The 21963-nt window shown below is 41.8% G+C and overlaps 1 protein-coding gene across 1 annotated transcript in view; it reads right to left on the bottom strand.

Annotated features, from left to right (window-relative positions):
* Ube2w (ubiquitin conjugating enzyme E2 W) overlaps positions 1 to 18894 on the bottom strand; it is a 56504-nt gene extending 37610 nt beyond the window's left edge. The window contains exon 1 of the mRNA XM_040741411.1: positions 18774 to 18894. Within this exon, the coding sequence (XP_040597345.1) occupies positions 18774 to 18875 (102 nt within the window). The 5' untranslated portion in view covers positions 18876 to 18894. The remainder of the gene's footprint in view (positions 1 to 18773) is intronic.
* Positions 18895 to 21963: the final 3069 nt, after the last annotated feature.

The following is a 21963-nucleotide window of genomic DNA, read 5'->3' as shown; positions in this document are numbered from 1 at the left end:
ATCCTCCACTCTCCAGGATTTCACTAAACAGAAAAGATGCTATAATGTAACCCATGTCCATCCAAACAACTCACAGTGATAAAGACAAACTTAAGACACTAAATGCAGCCCTAGTGTAATCAAGAAAAGAGACTAGCTGATGAATAGAAAGACTAAGATTCTCAAGTATCAGTTGTCAAAAATAAATGCAGAGCTCTTTTCTGAAGCCTAACATTGTGACCCCTCAGCATGCTTACTGGGTGTTACTGGATCTATCAGTAATGACTGCTGTGATACTGGTGAAGTTCATAAACTCATCTGACTCGCTCTGACAACTTGACGTTCTTATTTTTCTTTGTTTTTAAAACTGCCGTATGTTCACTGCTAGTAATTTGTAAAGTCTGCAGAAGTTACAAATACTCCATTTTCATTAAAGGAAAAGCACCAGCAGGTCTATGTCTGAGCACATTTTGGGCAATGGTGTTAGCAGACTACTTTATTAGAATAATGCAGTCTTTGCTCTTTGGTTTCTGATCACTTTTCCCAATGTATGTGCTTGGCTACTAGTTTGACAGTTTTGCTGTTTCACACAGCAAGTTAATGGGTCCTTCAATAACCTATAGCTATTTAATATGAACAGTTTAGAATCTTTAGAAGATTGAAGACTACATCAAGAAAAATATTCCCAGTTTTAGCCTTTTAGATTGTGATATAAACTACATAGTTTAAAACTATATCACAATCTAAAAGGCTTTTTCATTTCTAAAGTGGCTCCATTTTGACATTAATTCAGTTTTCTAAAGATTCATTTGTTGTTTATATTTATATTTGTCTGCTGTATGTACATCCTCTGACCACAAAGGCCAGAAGATGCTGGATTTCCTGGAGCTCAAGTTACAAGCACTTGTGAGTTACCAGAAGTGGGAGCTAGGATCCAAACTCTGGTCCTCTGAAAGATCAGCTAGTGCTCTTAACTACTGGAACATCTCTCCATTTGTTTTTATATGTACCAATATGTGTGAAATCTAAGGCACAAAACCAGAACAGAGTAAATTCTTAATTGACATTGGTAACAATATATCAACTGTCCAAATTGAGAAAACCGTTTGCTTACTTTCAAAAGGGAAAATTGACAATAAATATGTAATAATGAAGTGCTCTATATGGTATATAAAAATGGAATGAATTAAAGGAATAGGAAGGTTTACATCTTACAGTTTTACCTCAAATTGAAACCTTGAAAAGTTTTTGTTGTTGTTGTTGTTAACATTGTTTTTGTTAGGAAACTATTTTTTTGTTATTTTTGTTTTTTGAGACAGGGTTTCTCTGTAGCTTTGGAGCCTCTCCTGGAATTCACTCTGTAGACCAGGCTGGCCTTGAACTCACAGAGATCTGCCTGCCTCTGCCTCCTAAGTGCTGGGATTAAAGTTGTGAGCCACCACCGCCCACCTGTTAGGAAACTATTTTAAAGAGTAGAAATTCTCACTGACCTTAAAGAGAAATACAAACAAAAGAAAGGAAAACACTCAAAATTAAGGATGTGGTGGCCTAAGCCTTTAGTCTCAGCAACTGGGAGGCAGGCAGGTCTCTGAGTCTGAAGCCAGGCTGGTCTACACTGCTATTTCCAATCCAGCCAAGGTTACATACTGAGATCCTATCTTAAAAAAAAAAAAAGGAAAAGAAAAGTACGTGGGGATGGAGAGATGGCTCAATAGTTAAGAGTACTGGCTGCTCTTCTAGAGGTCCTGAGTTCAATTCCCAGCACCCACATGATGGTTCACAACCATCTAAAATGGGAGCTGATGCCCTCTTCTGGTATAAAGTTGTACAGGCAGACAGAGAACTCATATACAAAATCAATCTTTTTTTAAAAAAGTATGTCACAGAGATCTGCATGCCTCTGTCTCCTCAGTGCTAGGATTAAAGGCAAGCACAACACCAGATATAATTTTTTAATTAAAAAAAAATTAAATCCCCTAGTCCAAAAAAAAAAAGTATGTAACAATGAGCTCTAGTGTAACTGTGTAGATCAAAAGACTATCAGTGAGTGTGGCTCAGTGGTAGAATGTCTACATAGTATTACTGAGGCCCTGAGTTGAGTAACCAATACTGTAAAAACATTACCAAGATGACCACCACTGTTTTCTCCAATGTCATCCAGCTGACAACTAAAGGTAGAAGGCAAACCACTGGAGATCATGTTATGAGGAGAAAAAGAACCTTTGATACAATGACAGCATTACAGTACAAGCCATACTCACATCCCCAGCCCTCTCATTTTCTTGAGACAGGGTTTCATGTTGTCCAGGCTGACCTGGAACTTACTATAACCGAGGATGACCTTCAACACTGGACCACCTTCATGTGCTAGCCTTTACACATGGAAGAGCATGCCACAATACCCAGTTGTTACCCTGGGCATGGTGCTAAGAATTAAGTTTAATTACTATGAAATGATTTTTAGCAATAGTCTAGCAATGAAATAATTTAGCCTTATTTTAGCATAAAGCAAAACTCAACACAAATGAAAGTTTCTCTCCACCGAATTCTGAGTACGCCTTCTATAGACTTAATTTCTGACAGTCATTTTTACGTTCTCCTCTTTAAAGAAAGGGAGAGCCTGCAACAAAGGTTTTCGTTCTTTAAGCCCACACTTTCTACATTCTGGAAAGTGAGAAGTATGACAACTGAAGTTCTCCAGGAGCCCACAGCACAGTGGGCTCCTGTAAGTCCAACACTCACTGTGACTGAGGCAAGAGGACTGTACATTGGAGGCCAGCCTGTGCTATAGACTCTACTGAAAGAGAGGGGTAAAGGTTAAGAACTTCTCCATGCCCAAAAGGTACCACAGAAAACTGCTATACACTGAAAGCTAAAGGCAGAAGCGTGTCAAAGTATAAGCTGGCTTCCACTCCCAGCACTATCCAGCAAGCTAAATACCCTGGGTAACTCTAGAAAACAAAAATAAAGTGAATACAGTAGCTCTGAAATCCAAGAATCCGGGCTATACTTACAGTGCTGACTTCAACCAAACCTGAATATATCACTTTAACAACAACACATCCAATAATGGAAGGAAGAGGGATAGATTACACACTAAGTAAAGCTATCTATTGACAATTACTTCACTCAAAGATAAACTGAAAAGTTAAAAAAATACAATTTATTTAAACATAAAAACAAAGTATATGATGGTGCACACCTTTGTTCCCAACACTCAAAAGACACAGATAGATGAGTTTGAGGCTAGCCTGGTCTATGTAGAGTTCCAGTACAACCAGGGCTCATAGTATGACCTCAATAACAAATAAAAATAAATAAGAGGCTGGAGAAGTGGCTCAGCAGTTATGAGCACTTTCTCTTGCAGAGCACCTGGGTTCAATTCCCAGTACTCATGTGGGAGCTCACAATCATCTGTAACTCCAGCTCCCTCAGTGGGCACCAGGCATGCACATGGTGCACAGACACACAGAAGCAAAACTCTCATACACATAAAAATGAAATGAATCCATTAGGCAACATGAAAATGTTTATAATCAGCAGAATGGCATTATTTCCCATTTTAAAAGTTATCCTTAATGTCTAACTCAAAAGACACCTAGATTCACAAAGATGCTCTGCCAGGTAGGTTCCAAACTATCTCACAAAGTTGTAATAAATAAATAATATAGGACCATGGGACCATTTTTGTTCATATTCAACATTAAAGATTAACAATGGAAAAAAAAAGTAAATAAACCAAGACACTGCAAAGGAAACTGCAGTGGAGTACAGGTGTCTAAGGGAACTACTAACCAAGAACGAACTTACAATTCTCTCTTCCATGCCAGGCAGTGGTGGCACACGCCTTTAATCCCAGCACTTGGCAGGAAGAGGCAGTTCAAGACCAGTCTGGTCTACAAGAGCTAGTTCCAGGACAGCCTCCAAAGCCACAGAGAAACCTTGTCTTGAAGCCCCCCCACCAAAGAAAGAAAAGAACTTTCTCTTCCCCATGCCAAAACCCCAGGAACACCAGAGGCTGCAGAGACCAATGACTCCCTTTCCACTCCCCAACACAAGCACCACAGGGACCTGCTAGACAGAGGGACCTAACAATTTCACCTTTTAACTTTGCATAGCTGTGCCAGCAATTTGCTCAATAACTGTGACACTCTCAACCCTAGTTAGAGAAACTTCTTTTTGCAGTAGGCAACAATTAATGCAGACCTATAACTGGTCAAAGTACTGAGAATATGGGATTGTAAGTGCTTAGCCCTAAATGGGATAGGTACATTAATTCCTTCCCCTCGAAGCTCATAGAACACCATACAAGAGGGGATAGAAAGAATGTAGGAGTCAAAGAATGAGGATGAATGCTATGAAATCCTTTGTTCCAGATGTGACATTGCACTCAAACTCACAGCAGCTGTGATGGCACAAGACCTGCCCAAGATCGAGCCAGTCAATGTTACAGAATGGGTAGGAGAGGGACATGAGACCCCACACCTAGCAGCAGAGACATTGGCAGCTGATGGCTGCTGAAGAGAGGGAAGTCACTTCACTCTGGTGATGTGGCTACTGGTAGATTGCCCATCATCAAGTGCATGGCCTCACAGACCTGTGTGTGCACAAGTGGGTAGGGGTAGAAGAGGAGAGGGGGCTTAGACATGAATAAAGAATACACTTAAAAATGACGTATTCTAAAAAGTAACTTTTGGCCAGGCATGGTAGTACACACTTATGGTCCTGGCCCTTGGGAGGTGAGGGCAAGAGGATCAGGGAGGGGTTCAACCATATAATGAGTTCTGGGCCAGCCTGAGCTATATGAGACAAAAATCCAAAAATTAGAGCTGGAGATGTGGCTCAGCAGTTAGTATTTGCTGCTTTTTCAAAGGACCAGAACTTGGTCCCTAGCATTCCTGTTGGACACCTCAACTACCTGTAACTTCAGCTCTATGGTATCTGAAGTCTCTTCTGGCCTCCCCAGGTACCTGCATATACATGACAGACACAAATATATACACATGAATTAAAAAAAGGACCCAAATTAAAATAAATGCCTTATACACGTGATGGCACACACCTTTAATCCAGCACTCAAGAGGCAGAGGCAGTCAGATCTCTGAGTTCAAGGCCAGTCTGGTCTACAGAATGAGTTCCAGGACAGCCAGGGCTACACAGAGAAACCCTGTCTCAAACAAACAAACGGGCTGGAGAGATAGATTAATGGTTAAGAGCACTGGCTGCTCTTCCAGAGAACGCGGGTTCAATTCTCAGCATCCACATGACAGCTCACAACTGTCTGTAACTCTAGTTCTTGGGGATCTGACACTCTCACACAAATATACATGCAGGCAAACACCAATGCACATAAAATACAAAAAATTAAATACAAATAAAAATGTAAATATAGTATTAAAATAAATACCTTATAAATTCACCTAGACACACACGATTAGTAAGAATGAACCACTCAGTTCCCAACAGCCTACAACAACCACTCAGTCATTCATCTCAACATACTTGGTAGTCTAATTCTGCTCCACAATGAACTTTAACTGCAAAACTGAGTCTGCTCACATAAAAATGTCATTAAACAACAAACTTTGGGAAAATTAGTAAGACTACCAATATGGGCTTTTTAAAAATAGTTACTTTTTTAAAGATTTATGTTATTCTTCCTGCATGTTTACCTGCAGGCCAGAAGAGGGCACCAGATCTCATTACAGATGGTTCTGAGCCACCATATCGCTAGGAATTGAACTCAGGACCTCTGTTAAGAGCAGCCAATGCTCTTAACCTCTGAGCCATCTCTTCAGCCCCCAATACCGACCTTTTTATGAATGAGAAATATAATACTCTGACAGAAATGTAATTATGTAGAAAGACAAGAAATACATAAACATTTCTATAATTTTGAAATCGATTCTTAAAGGTCTTCCAGAGGATTAAACTTTGAAATGTCTTAAGTCTCCTAACTCTAGAAATAAAAAGATGCATTATAACTAACCTTTTACATAATTTGCTCATCTAAAATCCCTATGTTAATGTAAAGACATGCCTTTAACTGAAGCTGCACTTTAGAGTTACCTAAGGAGGAGACTGGAGAGTGGCTCAGCAGGTAGGAGCACTGGCAGCTCTTCCAGAGGACTTGGGTTCTATTCCTAGCATCCACGTGGCAGCTAGCAACTGTCTGCAACTCCAGTTACAGGAGACCCAATGGCCTTTTCTGGACTCCTCTGGCAAAATACACAACTAGGGCACAGAAACACATGCAGGCAAAACCCCAAGACACATAAATAAATAATAAATCTTTTTTAAAAGAAGAAAAAGAATTACCTAAGAATCAAGTGCAACTCCAAAACGAATGCCAGGGCAACTGAATCATAATCTGGGGACTTGTAAATTTCCCAGCTGACTTCAAAATGAGGTCAAAGTTGAAAACAGCTGGTTTGAATTGTATGGGACAACTTGAAAAACAAAACCAAACCCAGCAAACACCAAACAGAGAAAGTCACTAAACTGCAGGAGAAAGTAAAAAACAAGGAACTTGGATGTAGCAGCACAAATTTTATCAGCTTTAACCTGGCTTACACTTTCAACTTGAAGATGGACTGAAACCTAATTTGCAGTATTCACGCAGTAATTTGTATCTTAGCCAACACTGAACTCGTGAATAGAGGAAACAGTTTTCTGCAAGCTTCTCATCACATTTTCACTAGCCAACCACTAGTGAGCCTCATTTTTCTGTTTCTCTTTAAAGACCCCTTACTGGGTTGGACATACAGTTCATCAGGAAGGCACTAGCACTTGCCTAGCAAAATGAGGCCTACACTCAATCCCCAGCACCACACACATAAATAAATACATAAATGTCACTTATTTACTACATATTAACTCATTTGCATCAACCTCACAGCCACAGCACCACAATTTATGTGGGAGTGACCCTTATCTGACACAAGCATTTTCTCTAAGGCACATGATAGCATTCATAAACTCAGGACCCCTAAATAGCACGTTAGTACTATGCTTGCAGCTATTTTTAAACAGAGAAACCATCAACAAAAAGCACAAAAGTGCAAAACCCAGGGCACCATGGACCCCACAAAGGATACTTGCTCGCAGGCAGCAGAACATTGCCTCCTCTGATCTTCAGTGTGTGCTCAGAGGAACACACCCTCACTGTTTTGCAAATGTGACCCAAAAAACACTTTCAGAACCGATTTAGGGTTTCAGATAAATGTAAGCAAGCAGGTGAATTCAAATACAGAATTCCATTCCCCCTCCCAAAGTCCAGTACCTAACATCCTAACATAACTTCCTTAATGAAGTACAAAGTAAGCTTCATTTCTACATTTTATTTCCACAACCGAAGAAAATATCTTATGGAGTCCTTCATAAAATGTAGCTACAGTTTAAAGAATAGGTAAATTTATACCTGGAACAGTCAACCTGTAAGATGTTTGTCCTATGGCATTTAAGTCTAATGCCAGTGTAGCTCTTTTAATTATTATGAAGACTGCCATAGAAACACATTAAGTTTCATAATAGTTTGTTAGCATTAAATCTTTTAGTAGGGCTATGATATAAATTCTCATCTGCAGACAGCTCCCCACTTACCAGCCTGATACTATCAAACCTCATTCAGTTTGCACATACTCAACTTCAAAAGGAAAATAAGCTGCCATGTAAACACTGAATACACCATATGCCAAATTCAAAAAGAACTTTAAAATTAGATGTAGCCAGAGGTGGTGGCACTCACTACTCTAATCCAAGCACTTGTGAGACAGAGGCAGGTGGCCTGTTGAGTTTAAGGCCAGCCTCGTCTACATATGTTGAGCACACACAAACTCTTACAGGACTGGAGACAGTTCAGTGGCTAAGAGTACTTGTTGAAGATTCTACTTTAGTAGGTACTCAGTACCATATCAAGTGACTCGCATGGCCTGTAGCTTCAGCTCTAATAGAGCTGACATGCCCTCTTCAGGCCTCCAGCCTACTGCACTCACATGCACACACCAACCACAGCACAGGTACATGCACAAAATTAAAGTTTTGGGGGTGGTCCATGCCTTTTGTTCCAGCAATTTTGTTGTTGTTGTTGTTTTTGTTTTTTTGAGACAAAGTTTCTCTATGTATCCTTGAACTCACTCTGTAGACCAGACTAATCTCAAATTGTCAGGCTTTAATCCCAGCATTTCTTAAGAGGAGGAAGGCAGATCTCTGTGAGTTCTAGGCAAGTCTGGTCTACAAAGTAAGTTTCAGGCCAGCTAGGGCTACTGAATAAGAACTTGTCTCAAAAAAAAAAGTAAACAATTTAATAAAACCTCTTACAACTTGACAAATCCATTTTCCATTTAAGACAATTTCTTAGAAAATAGATTTGAACAGATACTTATTCAAAGAAATCATACAAATGGCATATATATATATACATGTACATATATATGATGTTCAACATCACTGTAAATATAAATCACTGATAAATTAAATTAAAAAATCACAATGAAAGTCAGGTGATGGTGACACACATCTTTAATCCCAACACTCAGGAGGTTAGCCTGGTCTACAGAGTGAGCTCCAGGACAGCTAGGTCTGTCACACAAAGAAACACTGCCTTAAAACCACCCCCAAAAAATCATGATATGCCACTAAACACTAAGATAAGCACACACACACACCACTATTAGCTAGAATGTATATAAACTGCTTGTAAAAACATGCAATAGGGCAAGTGCCCTGGGAAAAAGCAGTTCCAAGTGTGGTACTGTGACTTATATAATTTATATTCATATTTATAATATATATTTGTCCTTCAGTATCCAAGGGTTCCATATTAGAAGGTTCCATGTCTTCAGTTTAGTCAACTTTGGATCTAAAGCATCTTGGTGGGGTGGGGTAGGGGGGTGAGGTGAAAGCAGAGGCAGGACGGGGCTACAGAGTGACTTCAATGCCAGTCTGGGCTAGACAGTGACTTTGGGGTGGGGCTCGGGTTACATCTGTAATAAACACATTTTTGTCATTATTCAAGAAAAAAAACAGCATACTGCCACATACCACTACACTGTATTAAGCTGTAATAATCAAGAGATTATTTAAAGTATACAGAGATAGGTCTCAGCAGCTGGGAAGCTGAGTCATGAGGGACAGAAAATTTGAAGCCAGCTTAGGCTACCCTGTTCATGAAACACTCTCACATGTGCACACACACGTGGATCTACATAAGGTATATGAAAATGTTATGTCAATTTACGTAAGGATTTGATCAACCAGGAATTTTGGTAGCCTGAATTGAGGACCTATCCCCACACAGACACCGAGGGATAGCTGTATTAGATCATCTTACAATCGTGTGGCACTCAGTTCCTAAATCCCTTGGAATCTCTGAAATTATCTTCTTTATATGTTAGTCACACAAGAGTTAACTGGGGCCTCCATGCTATCTTGAGAAGGAAGATGATCAAAGGATCCAATCAGGGAAATAGGGTTAGAACACTGGGGACCCACCCTCCCAACCTACAGGAAAAGCCTCTAAGTTGGAGGTGATGACCAGTGACCTCCAGGTGATGACTACGTCAATCATACCCCTTAACAAAACCTCAAAAATCCACAAGACAATAGGTAAGTAGTCTAGTTGCTAAACTGCTTTCCCAGAATGTATGAAAACCTAATTGCATTCAAACCCCAGCACTGCATAAACAGACCCTAAGGGAGCATTCCTAGCAACCCAGCTAAAGAGACAGAGATAGGAGGATTGGAAGGTCAGGTTCAAGCAGAAATTCAGGTTCAAGCTCAACTACACAGTAGGTTGACACTCTGCTGGTACACATGAGACTCTGTCTCAAGGGAAAGAAGTCTAGAAGAGCTGTGTTTGGAGAACCTCTGGAATAAGCAAGAACTCATATGCATTTCAACTCCAAGGAACAGACTCCAAAACTCAGGACCCTTAGGAATCTCACTCATCTGGCTCTTCATTCCTATCCTTTTAAAATACCTTAACTCTGCTAAGTGAAGTAGTCAACAAACACCTCTCTTTACTCCCAGCACTCTGCAGACAGAGGCTGTGTGTTCTGCTGAGTTCAAAGCTAGCCTGTTCTATTTGTAGACAACCAGGACTACATAGAGAGACCCTGGAGGGGGGAGGAGGGACGGAGGGAGGTAAAGAAGGAGGGAGGGAGGGAGAGGGAGAGAAGACAGAAAAAGAAAAACAAAAAAACCCTTCATAGTCAGGAGTGATGGCTCAGGTCTATAATATTAATACTCAAGAGGCAAAGACAAAACTGCCAACAATAAAGTAAAAAAAAAATCCTTCCTAACACACAACTAATTGTGTACACTGTCTTGGAGTACTATGAGTCAGTGCAAGAATATTATTGAAAAGGCAGGAGAATGAGTTAGCTGAGAATCTCCAATTTGGAGTCTAGTCAGACAAAATTTGGGAGTAACCTGGGACTCTATGCTTGCAACCAGTATCTAAGTAGGTGGTAGCCTTGAAGGACCTGTACTAACTCTGGTCAGTATACAAACTGGATTGAACTGGAAAGCATCCAGCTGGTATCACATAAATGCTTTATGGAGGAAATGAAGTCAGAAGTATCAAGTGTTATGAGTACACAGCATTAAGGAAAATGTTCTTTATAGACTAGAAAGTCAAAATAAAACTCCACTCAATATGCAAATTAAAATGTGCCTGTACACAAAAAATACCTTAAATGCTGTTTTAACAGCACTGCTTATCACAATACAGGAATAATCTGAATTATCAATTGATGAAGGAAAACAGGAAACAAAATCAGCTTGACAAATGGATAAAGAAACCCCTTACAACTATAAAATGGACTATTATTGGTCCCCAACCCCACTGAGACTCTGGTAAGATCTTCACCACAGATAAACTCAAAGCAAGCAAAGCTTACAAACGCAGCCAGAACAGCCAAAGCCCTAAAATCTGAAGAGCACAGGGATTTTTTGAGGTCAGGGGAAAGAGAAACATGGGAGTAACTGCATACAGTAGGTTTCTTTTCAGTTGATGGAAATGTAAGAAACACTATTCATGGAGGTGGATATATTAGAGGCCTTAAAATATACACTTTATAACAAATGAATTCTTAAATAATTAATTTTGGAGAGGGCAGTGCTACATATAGAACAAGCTTCTTGTGTAAGCATAACTTTACCAGTGAGCTAGAACCCAGCCCATATACTTCAATTTAAAGGGAAAAGTAGGTCTTTACAACTGACACAGAAAGCTTGTAATCTTACTTGGCCAAATCTCAAATTATGAAGACAACTGGCTGAGAATGCACACTAACTGGAATCCATACTTCCACTCTCCTTCCTGTGATGTGAAAATAAAGAGTACATGACACATAATCATGAAAGAAATCTTTCTTTTTCCTACTGATAGTCAACACAAAGACCAGAAATCAAAAGGACAAACAAACAAAACCCTTGTAGGAAAGTTTAAACCTGGAGGCCTGCAGCATCACAGTTAAAACTCACAAGCAACTCAAAAATTCATGACATGAGATAAACTTCAATTTTATCAAACATATCTGTTTTTCATCCCTATTTTATGCTTAGTGAGAAAAAATGTTATACAGCTTTAAAATGCAAAACTAGAATCAAATCCAGTTTACTAGATTCTAGACAGTGCTTATTCATTCATCATTTACAGAGGGCCTCCTATATTCCAGCCATCCAAGTGCATGAAGAGGAAATGATGAGCTCATTAACTTCCACTAAAATCACAAATCCAAGGGACTCAGCAATGTGAGAATTAACCAGCAAAGAGGAGGAATGCTTTTTGTACTGGGTAGTCAGAGAAAGTCTCACCAAAGGAATGCATCTAAAGGTCTGAATGGGGAAAGGAGCAAACACCTGAGGTGGGAACAGCGAAGAACCAATACATGACAGGAGAGGTTAAGGTGTGGTTCTCAACATCCCTAATGTTGTGACCCTTTAGTACAGTTCCTTATGTTTGGTGACCCCAACCATAAGGTTACTTTATTGCTACTTCATGACTGTAATTTTGCTAGTCATGAACTGCAATGTAAATACCTTATATGCAGGATATCTGATATGCAACCCCCCCCAAAGGGGTCACATCTCACAAGCTGAGAATCACTGCCTTAGTCCCATAACAGCCTGAACAGAATAAGGAAGCCACAGTCAGCTTGAGATTGAAGTGGCCATTGCCTTCTGCTGAGCGTCTAATTGGTTGGAAAGAAGACCATAAGGGTCCAAGGATGAAGGAGTAAATCATCAGTGAAACTGCCAATACGAAATCCAGAAAGGAATGATGATGATGTGATGTAGAAGAGGAGACAATTCCATTCTGGATCTCCTTTGCAGGTAGAATTGACGTAATTTGCAGATGGTCTGATGATGGAGTAGGATGAATCTAAAGTTCCTAGTTCAGAAAGAAGTCGGCAAGTATCAACAAGGAAAAAAACATGTTTGGGGAAGAGAATTCAAAAAAAGCAAATTTATAGCTGGGTGTAATGGTACATGCCTGTAATCCCAGCACTTGGAGGATTACAAATTTGCAGCCACTCTGGGCTACATGATTAGGACATCCTGTTTTGAAAGAAAATTTTAAAAAAGCACTTTTATACATGTTTACCTCTTCTGCTCTGTCTTAAGCACTACATGCACACTGCTGGTTGTGTAACTCAGGTTCTCAGTTAGTGAGAGCACTCCATTCTGCAGCCTCTGATCCCAGAGCCCATGTTTTTATTCCTCAGAGGATTTCTTTGTAATCAAAAACCAATAGTCAAAAACTATCAAGTAGGGAAACTTTTAAAACACAAGTATTTGCTGATATTAATCATAAGCAGATACCAATTACAGAGTAATGCAATGGACGCCATCAAGCAAGTGTCTAGTTTAGGTAAATACTAAACACAAGTATATCATCTGAAAGATGCCAGATCATACTTTTAATTCTCCTTAATAAAGAAGTGTCTTTAAACAGTAAAACCACTATAATTTTCTAAGTACACATCTGATATACACGTAACTTGATCCATAAAGCAATTTTATTAAGAAGGTTAAGGAAGCCGGGCGTTGGTGGCCCACGCCTTTAATCCCAGCACTCGGGAGGCAGAGGCAGACGGATCTCTGTGAGTTCAAGGCCAGCCTGGTCTACAGAGTGAGTTCCAGGACAGCCTGCAGAGAAACCCTGTCTCGAAAAACCAAAAAAAAAAAAAAAAAGGTTAAGGAAGATCCCCCCCCACTCCCTTTTGAGATAGTGTCTCAACTATGTAGCCCTAGCTGTCCTGGAAGTGGCTCTGTAGACCAGAACACACTGAGATCTGACTGTCTCTGTTTCCTGGGTGCTGAGGATGAAGGTGTACACTGCCACACCAGCTTCCTTTCAATTTTATCAACAGAGGTTATAAATCAATGTCCTGGTAAGTACTTGTTTCTTCTTTTGAATGTTGACGATGCAAGCTGGAGCCTCAAGTACACTAGACAAATATGCTACCACTGAGCAGGGAATCCCTAACTCATCTGCTGAAGTCTTGCCCGAAAAGCTAACTAACCAGTTGTCCCAAGAACTTCTCAACAATGCCAAACTTCATAAAGTCTTTGTCACCTACACATGGACAGCATCACTCCTTTCCAGAACTTGGTTTCTGATGTTTCACTACTATATAATTTTGAAGGTCATTTCCCCAAATAAGTAGCTTACAGAAACGGCTAGGTCATAATAATAGTAATGACTTTTACAAAACTGTAGTTGAGAATCCAGATGAAGAAATACAAAAGTACTTAGAAAAAGTTTTTACAAACACATAACAAGACAATGAACATCATATTGGACTACATAATGTGAATCTAAATTTTAAAATGTTCCTGTGTAGCTATTCAACCTTGCCACTGCTTAACAGATTTTCCTGAAGTAGAATTAACTACAGCAGAATTTGCTATTCATGAATGCTTCTTGAAGTGGCAAGTGATTAACAAATCTTTATTATACTGTCAAGCTTTGTCCACATTTAAAAGATAGAGTATTGGTTCCTGCTTTCATGGAACCATTGAGGAAGGGAGCTTGAAGGGTTAAAGATTGATATACTTCCAAGACAAAAATACAAGAGATCCTATAAAGCCTAAGTGATAGAATGCAAAAAATAAATAAATATATAAAAAGGACAGGATTATCATCATTTTATGCTTTTGATCAGGTATGTCAGTTCTACACTATGTAGATTCCATTGTCCCTTGGCACTTGCTCTGACACCTCTGGCTACCCTATTACAAAGAATCCAGCAAGTCTCAGACATCAGAATTCAAGTTCCCCAATAGTCAATAAATAAGCTTCAGGATCCAGGATGACAATTTTCCAATTTCTGATTATACAAAAACCTTAATTATGACATCAACAAATAGGAAGGTAGCATCAGTCAAGGCAACCAGATTACTATGACAATATTCTATGAACCCATATGCTACCTCTCTCAATCCCTATAGCCAATAACTTGAACAAAGTGCTGTGAACAATCCAAGGTAAGATCCAACTAAGTGACAAGAGGATGAAAACCCAGGACTGTTATTACTGGTGCACACTGCTCATTCCAGCCATTTGGGAAGCAGGGGCAGAAAGACCTGTGAGCTCATTTCTACATAACCAATTCCAAGACAGCCATGGCTACATGGTAAGACCCTGTCACAAAGAGGAAAGGGGGGAGAGGAGGGAAAGAAGGGTAGGAAGGAGGGAGGGAGGGAGGAAGGGAGGAAGGGAGGGAGGGAGGGAGGAGGATCCTCAAAGAACGCAATTACTTTATTTAGAGCTGACAAGCATCAGCTATTATGTGCTAAATTCCTAAGACTACAGACATAAAAGGGATCAGATTAGGAAAACATACCAGGTAAATTTAGGAGTCCTTTGCCTTAGCTAGTCACCTTGTCCCAATCAAGCTAAAAAATAATTGTTGTTGTTAAGACAGGGTCTCACTATGTAGCTCTGGCTGTCCTTGAACTCACTCTGTAGACCAGACAGGCCTCAAACTCAGAGATCCGCATGACTCTGCCTCCCAAGTGCTGGGATTAAAGTTTTGCTCCACCATGGCCAGCTTCAATCTGGTAAAATTTAAAAAATCTATTTTAAAAGGAATCTGAGCAAAATGGCTAAATTCTAAATTTGGAAAATATGTATGAAAGTCAAACTAAGTATTTCTCTAGGCTGTGGTGGTGCATTCCTTTAATCCCAGCACTCAGGAGGCAGCAGCAGGAAGATCTCTGTTTGAGGCCAGCCTGGTCTACAGCACGAGTTCCAGGACAACCAGGGCTGTCACACAGAGAAACCCTGTCTGGAAAAAAAAAACAAAAAAACAAAAAAAGGAGTTCTTAGGGTTGAAAAGACGGCTCAGCAGTTAAAAGAGTCCAGACGACCCAGGATCCAGCCCCAGCACCCACATGGTGGCTCAAAATTATATAACTCCAGTTTCAGAGGAACTAATGCCATCTTCTGGCCTCTTCAGACACCAGGCATGCATGTGATATACAGACATACATGTCAGGCAAAACACCCATACATATAAAAATAAATATATATATAAAAAGAACTGTTTTAAAGAAAGTGTTCTTAAAATATCTTGGAATCCTACTTGGTGACTTCTGACTATTTTAAAAAGAACTAGTAGGAAGGGGAGGGGAAGCAAATGGGAAAGAAGGCATCCCAGTGTGAAGAGCATCACACTGAGCTGTACTGATGAATATTAGCAACAGCAGAATGAAGGCCCTGCCTCCCTGACAGCTCAAGCACAGCTCCCTGGCTATGTGCTTCCAGACTCCAACATCATCTATCTCAGTATACTATCAGAAACTGTTGTGTACAGAAGGAAGTTGAGAAGCAGACAGAAAACATGGCAGCCAAGCAAGGCATAGTGGAACACACCTGCAGTCCTAGCACTCAGGAGACCCAGGCAGGAAAATCTCAAATTTGATGTCAGCCTGGGCCATACAGCCAAAAACATAAAACACATACAAACAATGTGGGCAGTGTTGGCAGACACATTTGATCCCAGAACCTGTGAAGCAGAGGCAGGCAGATAGCTGAGAAAGAGGCCAGCCTGGTCTACAGAGCAAGTTCCAAGAAAGCCAAACCAAAATGATGATTGATTGATTGATTGATTGACAATTATAACCTCAGCTTTAAATTTCATATCCTCTAATAAGAAACTGATAGACTGCCCTAACTTGATTTTATTGCATATAAAAATTACTCCATTGCTATCAAGTGATCAAATCCCACATTACATGTGCACAGTATGGATTGTTTTTAAAATACAGCTCTGACTGCAGCATAAGTAATCTCTTCTTCAGCAATAATAATAATACCCTCTGTAGTAAGATATGGAAATCTTATCTAAAAATACTAAGTTAATGAACACATTTATTCACTTACACTGTGTATTTAAGTTATTTTGAAAAGAACTAACTTCTGCTGTCAAAATGGTCAGGAAATAAACTTTGTGCAAAGATACAGAAATAAAAAACATACCAAAGTGTCCTTCAAAGACTATGCTATGAGCCGGGCGTTGGTGGCCCACGCCTTTAATCCCAGCACTCGGGAGGCAGAGGCAGGCAGATCTCTGTGAGTTCGAGACCAGCCTGGTCAACAGAGCTAGTTCCAGGACAGCCTCCAAAGCCACAGAGAAACCCTATCTCGAAAAAACAAAAAAACAACAACAAAAAAAAAGACTATGCTATGAAACCAGAGAGATAGCTCATTTGTTAAAAGCAAGAACTACTCTTGCAGAAGACCCTGATTTGGTTCTCAGCACCCCACATCCGGCAACTTGAAAGCACCTATTTAATACAACTTCAGCTCCAGTCTATCAGAAATGGCCTAGACAGGCACCTGCATTCACATGCACACACCCACAACACAAACACAATAAAAATAAATCTTCCTCAAAATGCTATTTCCCGAAAAAATTATCACACAAAAGGTCAAGATTTAACCTTAACTGAAACAGAAGGGGTCAGTTCCCCATGCTAATCAGAAGACAAAGGAATGAAAACCTGGTGCACGAGTCTAAGGCAGTGGTTGAGGCTCAGACCAGGCATAAAAAACATTTTCCCCACTGCTGAAGACACAGAGTGAATACCAAAAATACCAATCTCTCTTACATACAAACCTGCTTTTTCCAAATACTTGAAGTGTAGTAAAAGTTAACCAGCTCTCCTGCCAAAACCAAATACAATCCCAAGTGTGTGGATTTTAATCTTTATTTTTAGTCTTAAATCACGCCTGTATCTTAAGACAGCTCATCTTCAAAAGGTCATAACAAATAATAATGTCTTAATACAGATAAAAATGTTAAAGCAATCATATGGCCCATCTGCTTTCCAACTGGTGCTCTACAGTTCCGTTTTTGGCCTCAGATGACGAAACTTCTCTAACGTCTCTGGGGAGAGTGTAAAGTATAACGTTTCCTGAAATTGTTCTTGTTTTTGCTGCACCATTTTCGTGACATCTCTTCAACTAGAAATGTTACTTGCAGTTTTATTGTTCTGCAGGAGAGGTCAGAGGGACACGCAAAGGCAAAAGCAGAGAGTATTGTACGGAAAGCAGGTTGAAAGAGACAGTGGGGGGCGGGGGGGGGGGGATGCGCAAGAATGAAAAACATTTCCAGCACAGAGAAGCGCCAACAACGGGATCTTGCTTATTCTTCTAGAAACAAAAGCCAAAAATTCTTCTAAGGAAAATGTGGTTTCTCTCTTTACTCAAGAGGGTGTTAAAACTCCAAAAGGCGTTCCACTGACACTCTACAAGAGTTCTACCCCTTCTCCCTATGTGCTTTAACACCGCTAACCTTATCTGTAAATTAAACGCCAGCTATAGATAATGCAATCTCTAGAAACTACAACTGTGGTTGCTGCCATCTTTGCCTGAAAAAAAATTTTTTTCTTGGATTTCGAAGGGGAAAAAAGGAGTACATTAAGTTGGAAGGCAAGAAAACCACTATCAAGTCAGATTGATAGGGCACGGGTTAACAGGCGCCTTCTACCAAACTAAGGTTTTAAAGGTCTGGGGAAGAAGGGCAAAGCCTTACCGAGTCCGCAAGGGTGGGGCATCCTAAGGAAAAATATATATATTAAGAGCGAGTTTCTCCCGAGGCCGAGGAGCAGGCTCGCACCCTGGGTGGCACAGGACGCTGGGGACGCGGGCGAAGGGCGGCTTCGAAAGAGAGGTGGGGTGCCAGGGACTGCCCCGCGGAGTGCGGGCTGACAGAAGGAGGCACCCACGGGGCACGGGATGAAGATCCAAGAGGAGCTAGCAGGGGCCGTGCGTTCCGAGGCTGCGCGTGGGAGGCCGGGCAGAGGCCCCGGAGGGCCGTGGGCAAGCGGCCGTCCTCGGCGAGGCGCTCCCCGGCTGCCCCACGCTCTGCCGGTCTCGGGCCGCCCGGACCGCAGGCGACGGCGGCGGGCACAGCTGTTTCCACCCCGCCGGGGAGCGCAGGGGGGGGGGGAGAGGAAAGCATCTCCCCCGGGGCCTGGGAGCCAAGCAGCGGCCGTCCTCGAGCGGGGGCGCGGAGCCGAGCCCCCACCGCGGAGCGCACGCCGAACTTCGCCCTTTCTTCCCCTCAGCCGCCTTTATGCCACAACTTCGCGGCCGCCACTGGCCGCGGCCACCGGCCGACACCCCCGCTCCGCTCGCCGACCGGTGATCCCCCACGCCCCGAGGTCAGGGAAGGCCTCCCGGAGCCGGGGCCACGGCCCCGGACGCCGCCCCCGCGCCGACGCTCGCCCCGTCTCGGCGGCCCCCACGCCCGCCCCGCTGCAGCAGCTCCGCTCACCTGCATTGACGCCATGATGAAACCATCCCCCCAAGGCCAGCGAGGCCAGAGACGCAGGGGGCGGAGCCGCCGTGCTCGCGTCACGCCGCGGGGGCCCAACATCCCGGGCACGGGGGTGGAGTCGCCGATGGGAAGGGGCCCGCGCGTCCGATTGGCTGGCGCGCGGGCGCCCAGGGGCGGGGCGTGGTGGGGCGGGGCGGGGCGCCCTGGGTACCTCGCATCCCAGCCAGTTTACACGCTGGCCCACCCTCGGTACTGGCTGAGGCGCAGCTCAGGTTCGAACCGCAGCCGTATGCCCGAGATCACCAAGCTGTCTAGATGCGCGAGTTTTTTGGTTCTTTTTTCTTTTGGTCACATTCTGTTTTCCTAGCTACAGGTGTAAGATTTGTAGTTTTTTAAATCCCCCTTCGTATGTCTTTTCTGCACCCACTGCTCTTCTTCTGAGTTAGATAAAACTTCGTCTGGGACCGGGCGTTGGTGGCACACGCCTTTAATCCCAGCACTCGGGAGGCAGAGGCAGGCGGATCTCTGTGAGTTCGAGACCAGCCTGGTCTACAGAGTGAGTTCCAGGACAGCCTCCAAAGCCACAAAGAAACCCTGTCTCGAAAAACAAACAAACAAACAAAAAAAAAAAACTTCGCCTGGGGGGGATGCTTTCTCGTCTTTGCAGACCCGGGTGGTTTTTTCTAATTTGGGGGGAGGGAGGAGGCAGAGTCATAAGTTTCCTTATAGGACAGAATGAAAACTGAGAACAGGGAAATGTGCTGGGAAGGGAAGAGAAAGAGTAATGTTTTCTTTTGCGTGCGACATTCTAGCTCCCTTACCCAAACTTGTAAATTGTAAACTCCATGTGTATCATAGTAGTCATTGTTCCATCATGAGTCTAATTTGATGAGCCAGTTGACTCTAGCCACGAATTCTCAATATAGTAGCTCACGTTCTGCCATGCCTACATTTCTCTTCAGCCAATTCTGTGGTGGGCAGTTTCTTGATCAGCGAACCTATGAATGAGTTTGGGCAGGAAACGCTGAGCATACAGAATTTATTCTGGGAATGCACCAGTTCTGCCAACATTTATCAGACGTCACATTTCTAAAGCTCTTCCGGAACCAAAGATGTCTTTTGGTTTATAAGAGGAAAATGGAAGGCAAAAGCTTGCACCTCGTCTCTTGTCTCTGAAAGAATCAAGGAGGCTGACATGTTGAGTAGATGGCGTTTGCTTTACCCGAAAGTTTAAATCTTTATTTTTATTGACTTGCCTTCTTTTTTAGACATTTCTCTACGATAGATATAAATATAATGGCAATGTAGAATATCACTCTTCACACTTAAGATAGATCACGATGTTCTCTGGGAACATCCGCAAGGAAATGTGTTCACAAAAGGAAAGATCTTTAAAATATGCCAGCTATTCTATAGCATAATACTCAACACAGTTTATCTTCACCAAAGAGGAACCTTTTTTGGTATTCTTCCACCTCTAAGATGCCACTCTATTACCAGGAATGCTTTTATCCTCCCCCCTTCTATGTAAAATGTGGTATTGAGGGCGTTTGCATGACTTGGAAATCAAGAATCAGCCAAGCACTTTGGACATCAGGTCAGTTGTGCTGTCACCATTACAACATAGAATAAAGCCCACATAGCCCAGAGAAAGAGGTAAGCTTATAGCAAAGGCTGTCAACTCTTCCTTCCAGAAATCTTTGTCCCTATGACCTCAGCTTTTTGCCAGCTAATGTTCGTTTTGTTTAAAAGCTGATTCCTCCTAAAGGTGTAACTGACAAAAGATGAGTCCACACCTGGGCTGTAGTGGCGCATGCCTATAATCCCGACACTCCACACCTGGGCTGTAGTGGCGCATGCCTTTAATCCTGGCACTTGGGAGGCAGAGGTAGGCAGATCTCTGTGAATTTGAAGCCAGCCTGGTCTACAGAGCAAATTCCAGGACAGCCAGGGCTACATGGAGAAACCCTGTCTCAGAAAACAAACAAAAAACCTCCACAAAGTAAGCATTATGACCTCATCGGAGCAAATAGCCTGCCAAGTAAGGTACTCCGAAGGGAGAAAAGTGGTTACAGGAATTTTGGTAAGTACTAACTTCTGGTCTCAGCCTCACATATGTTCAAAGGATTTTCACAGGAGACAAAAAAAATCAGTAATAGTCACATCTTAGGAAATTCTAAGCAGCTTATACTTATCTGTCATCTTTATTATTTCATTAATACATAATAGAGGGCTGGGATGTGTATAGTTCATTGGGAAAGCCTGTGGTTAACACGCAGGAGACCTGGATTTGATCTACCAGCACTGAAAGCAAAACAAAAGCCAAAAGTATGCAATAGGATGTTCCTGACATGCTTGGGAGCCAAGAATGTGATTTTCAGGTATGGTAGAGGCACATTATATTTCGTGTGAGTACAAAGTGTTTTCTGAAACTCTTGACTGCCCAGTATTTGATGAAAATGCTCAAATGTCTTCTCAGAATGTGACTTTCTAGTAGACAGGCAACAAAATGTCTGGCAGTAACCAAAAAGGGAAGAAGAAATGAACCTCAAACTGTAGGATTGGAATTGACACAACTACATTGGAAAATGGCTCAGCTACAATGAAGTCAAAGTTGCAGAATCCTTTAAAAAGCAACATTTGCAATTAAACACAAGTAGTGCTAAATGCAATATGTTAATTCCACTTGGATAGCGATTCAAACAAATTGTAAAACACATCTTTAAGACAACTGGAGCAAAGTAAAAACAGAGTGGGTATTAAGGAATTGTCATTTAGCCCAGTAGGTCATGTCACATGCCTTTAATCCCAGCACCCAGGAGGCAGAGGCAGACAGATCTTGGTGAGTTTGAGGTCAGCCTGGTCTACCAAGTTAGTTCCAGAACAGCCAGGGCTATACACAGAGAGAAAAACTCTGTCTCAAAAAACCAAAAAACAAAACAACAAGATGTAATATATATAATATATAAGATGTAATAATGGTATTTGGTTTTTAATGTCTGCATCAGGTAGAAATGACTATCAGCTGGTAAGTAGGGGCAGTTTTCCCTCATCTCCATCTCTCATAAGAAAACTGGAGATGATACAGGTGGCTGGGTGTCTGAAGTCTCCCCTCCCAGGGCAAGGGGAAACCTGAGATAATGAGGACCCACAAAGACCACCGGGTCATTGCTGCAACATTTATAAT

The sequence above is a fragment of the Mesocricetus auratus genome, unplaced genomic scaffold (assembly GCF_017639785.1).
Source record: "Mesocricetus auratus isolate SY011 unplaced genomic scaffold, BCM_Maur_2.0 Super-Scaffold_6730, whole genome shotgun sequence".
Classification (NCBI taxonomy): Eukaryota; Metazoa; Chordata; class Mammalia; order Rodentia; family Cricetidae; genus Mesocricetus; species Mesocricetus auratus.
The sequence above is the reverse complement of the archived record's forward strand: the minus strand, read 5'-3'. Positions and strand labels throughout refer to the sequence as shown.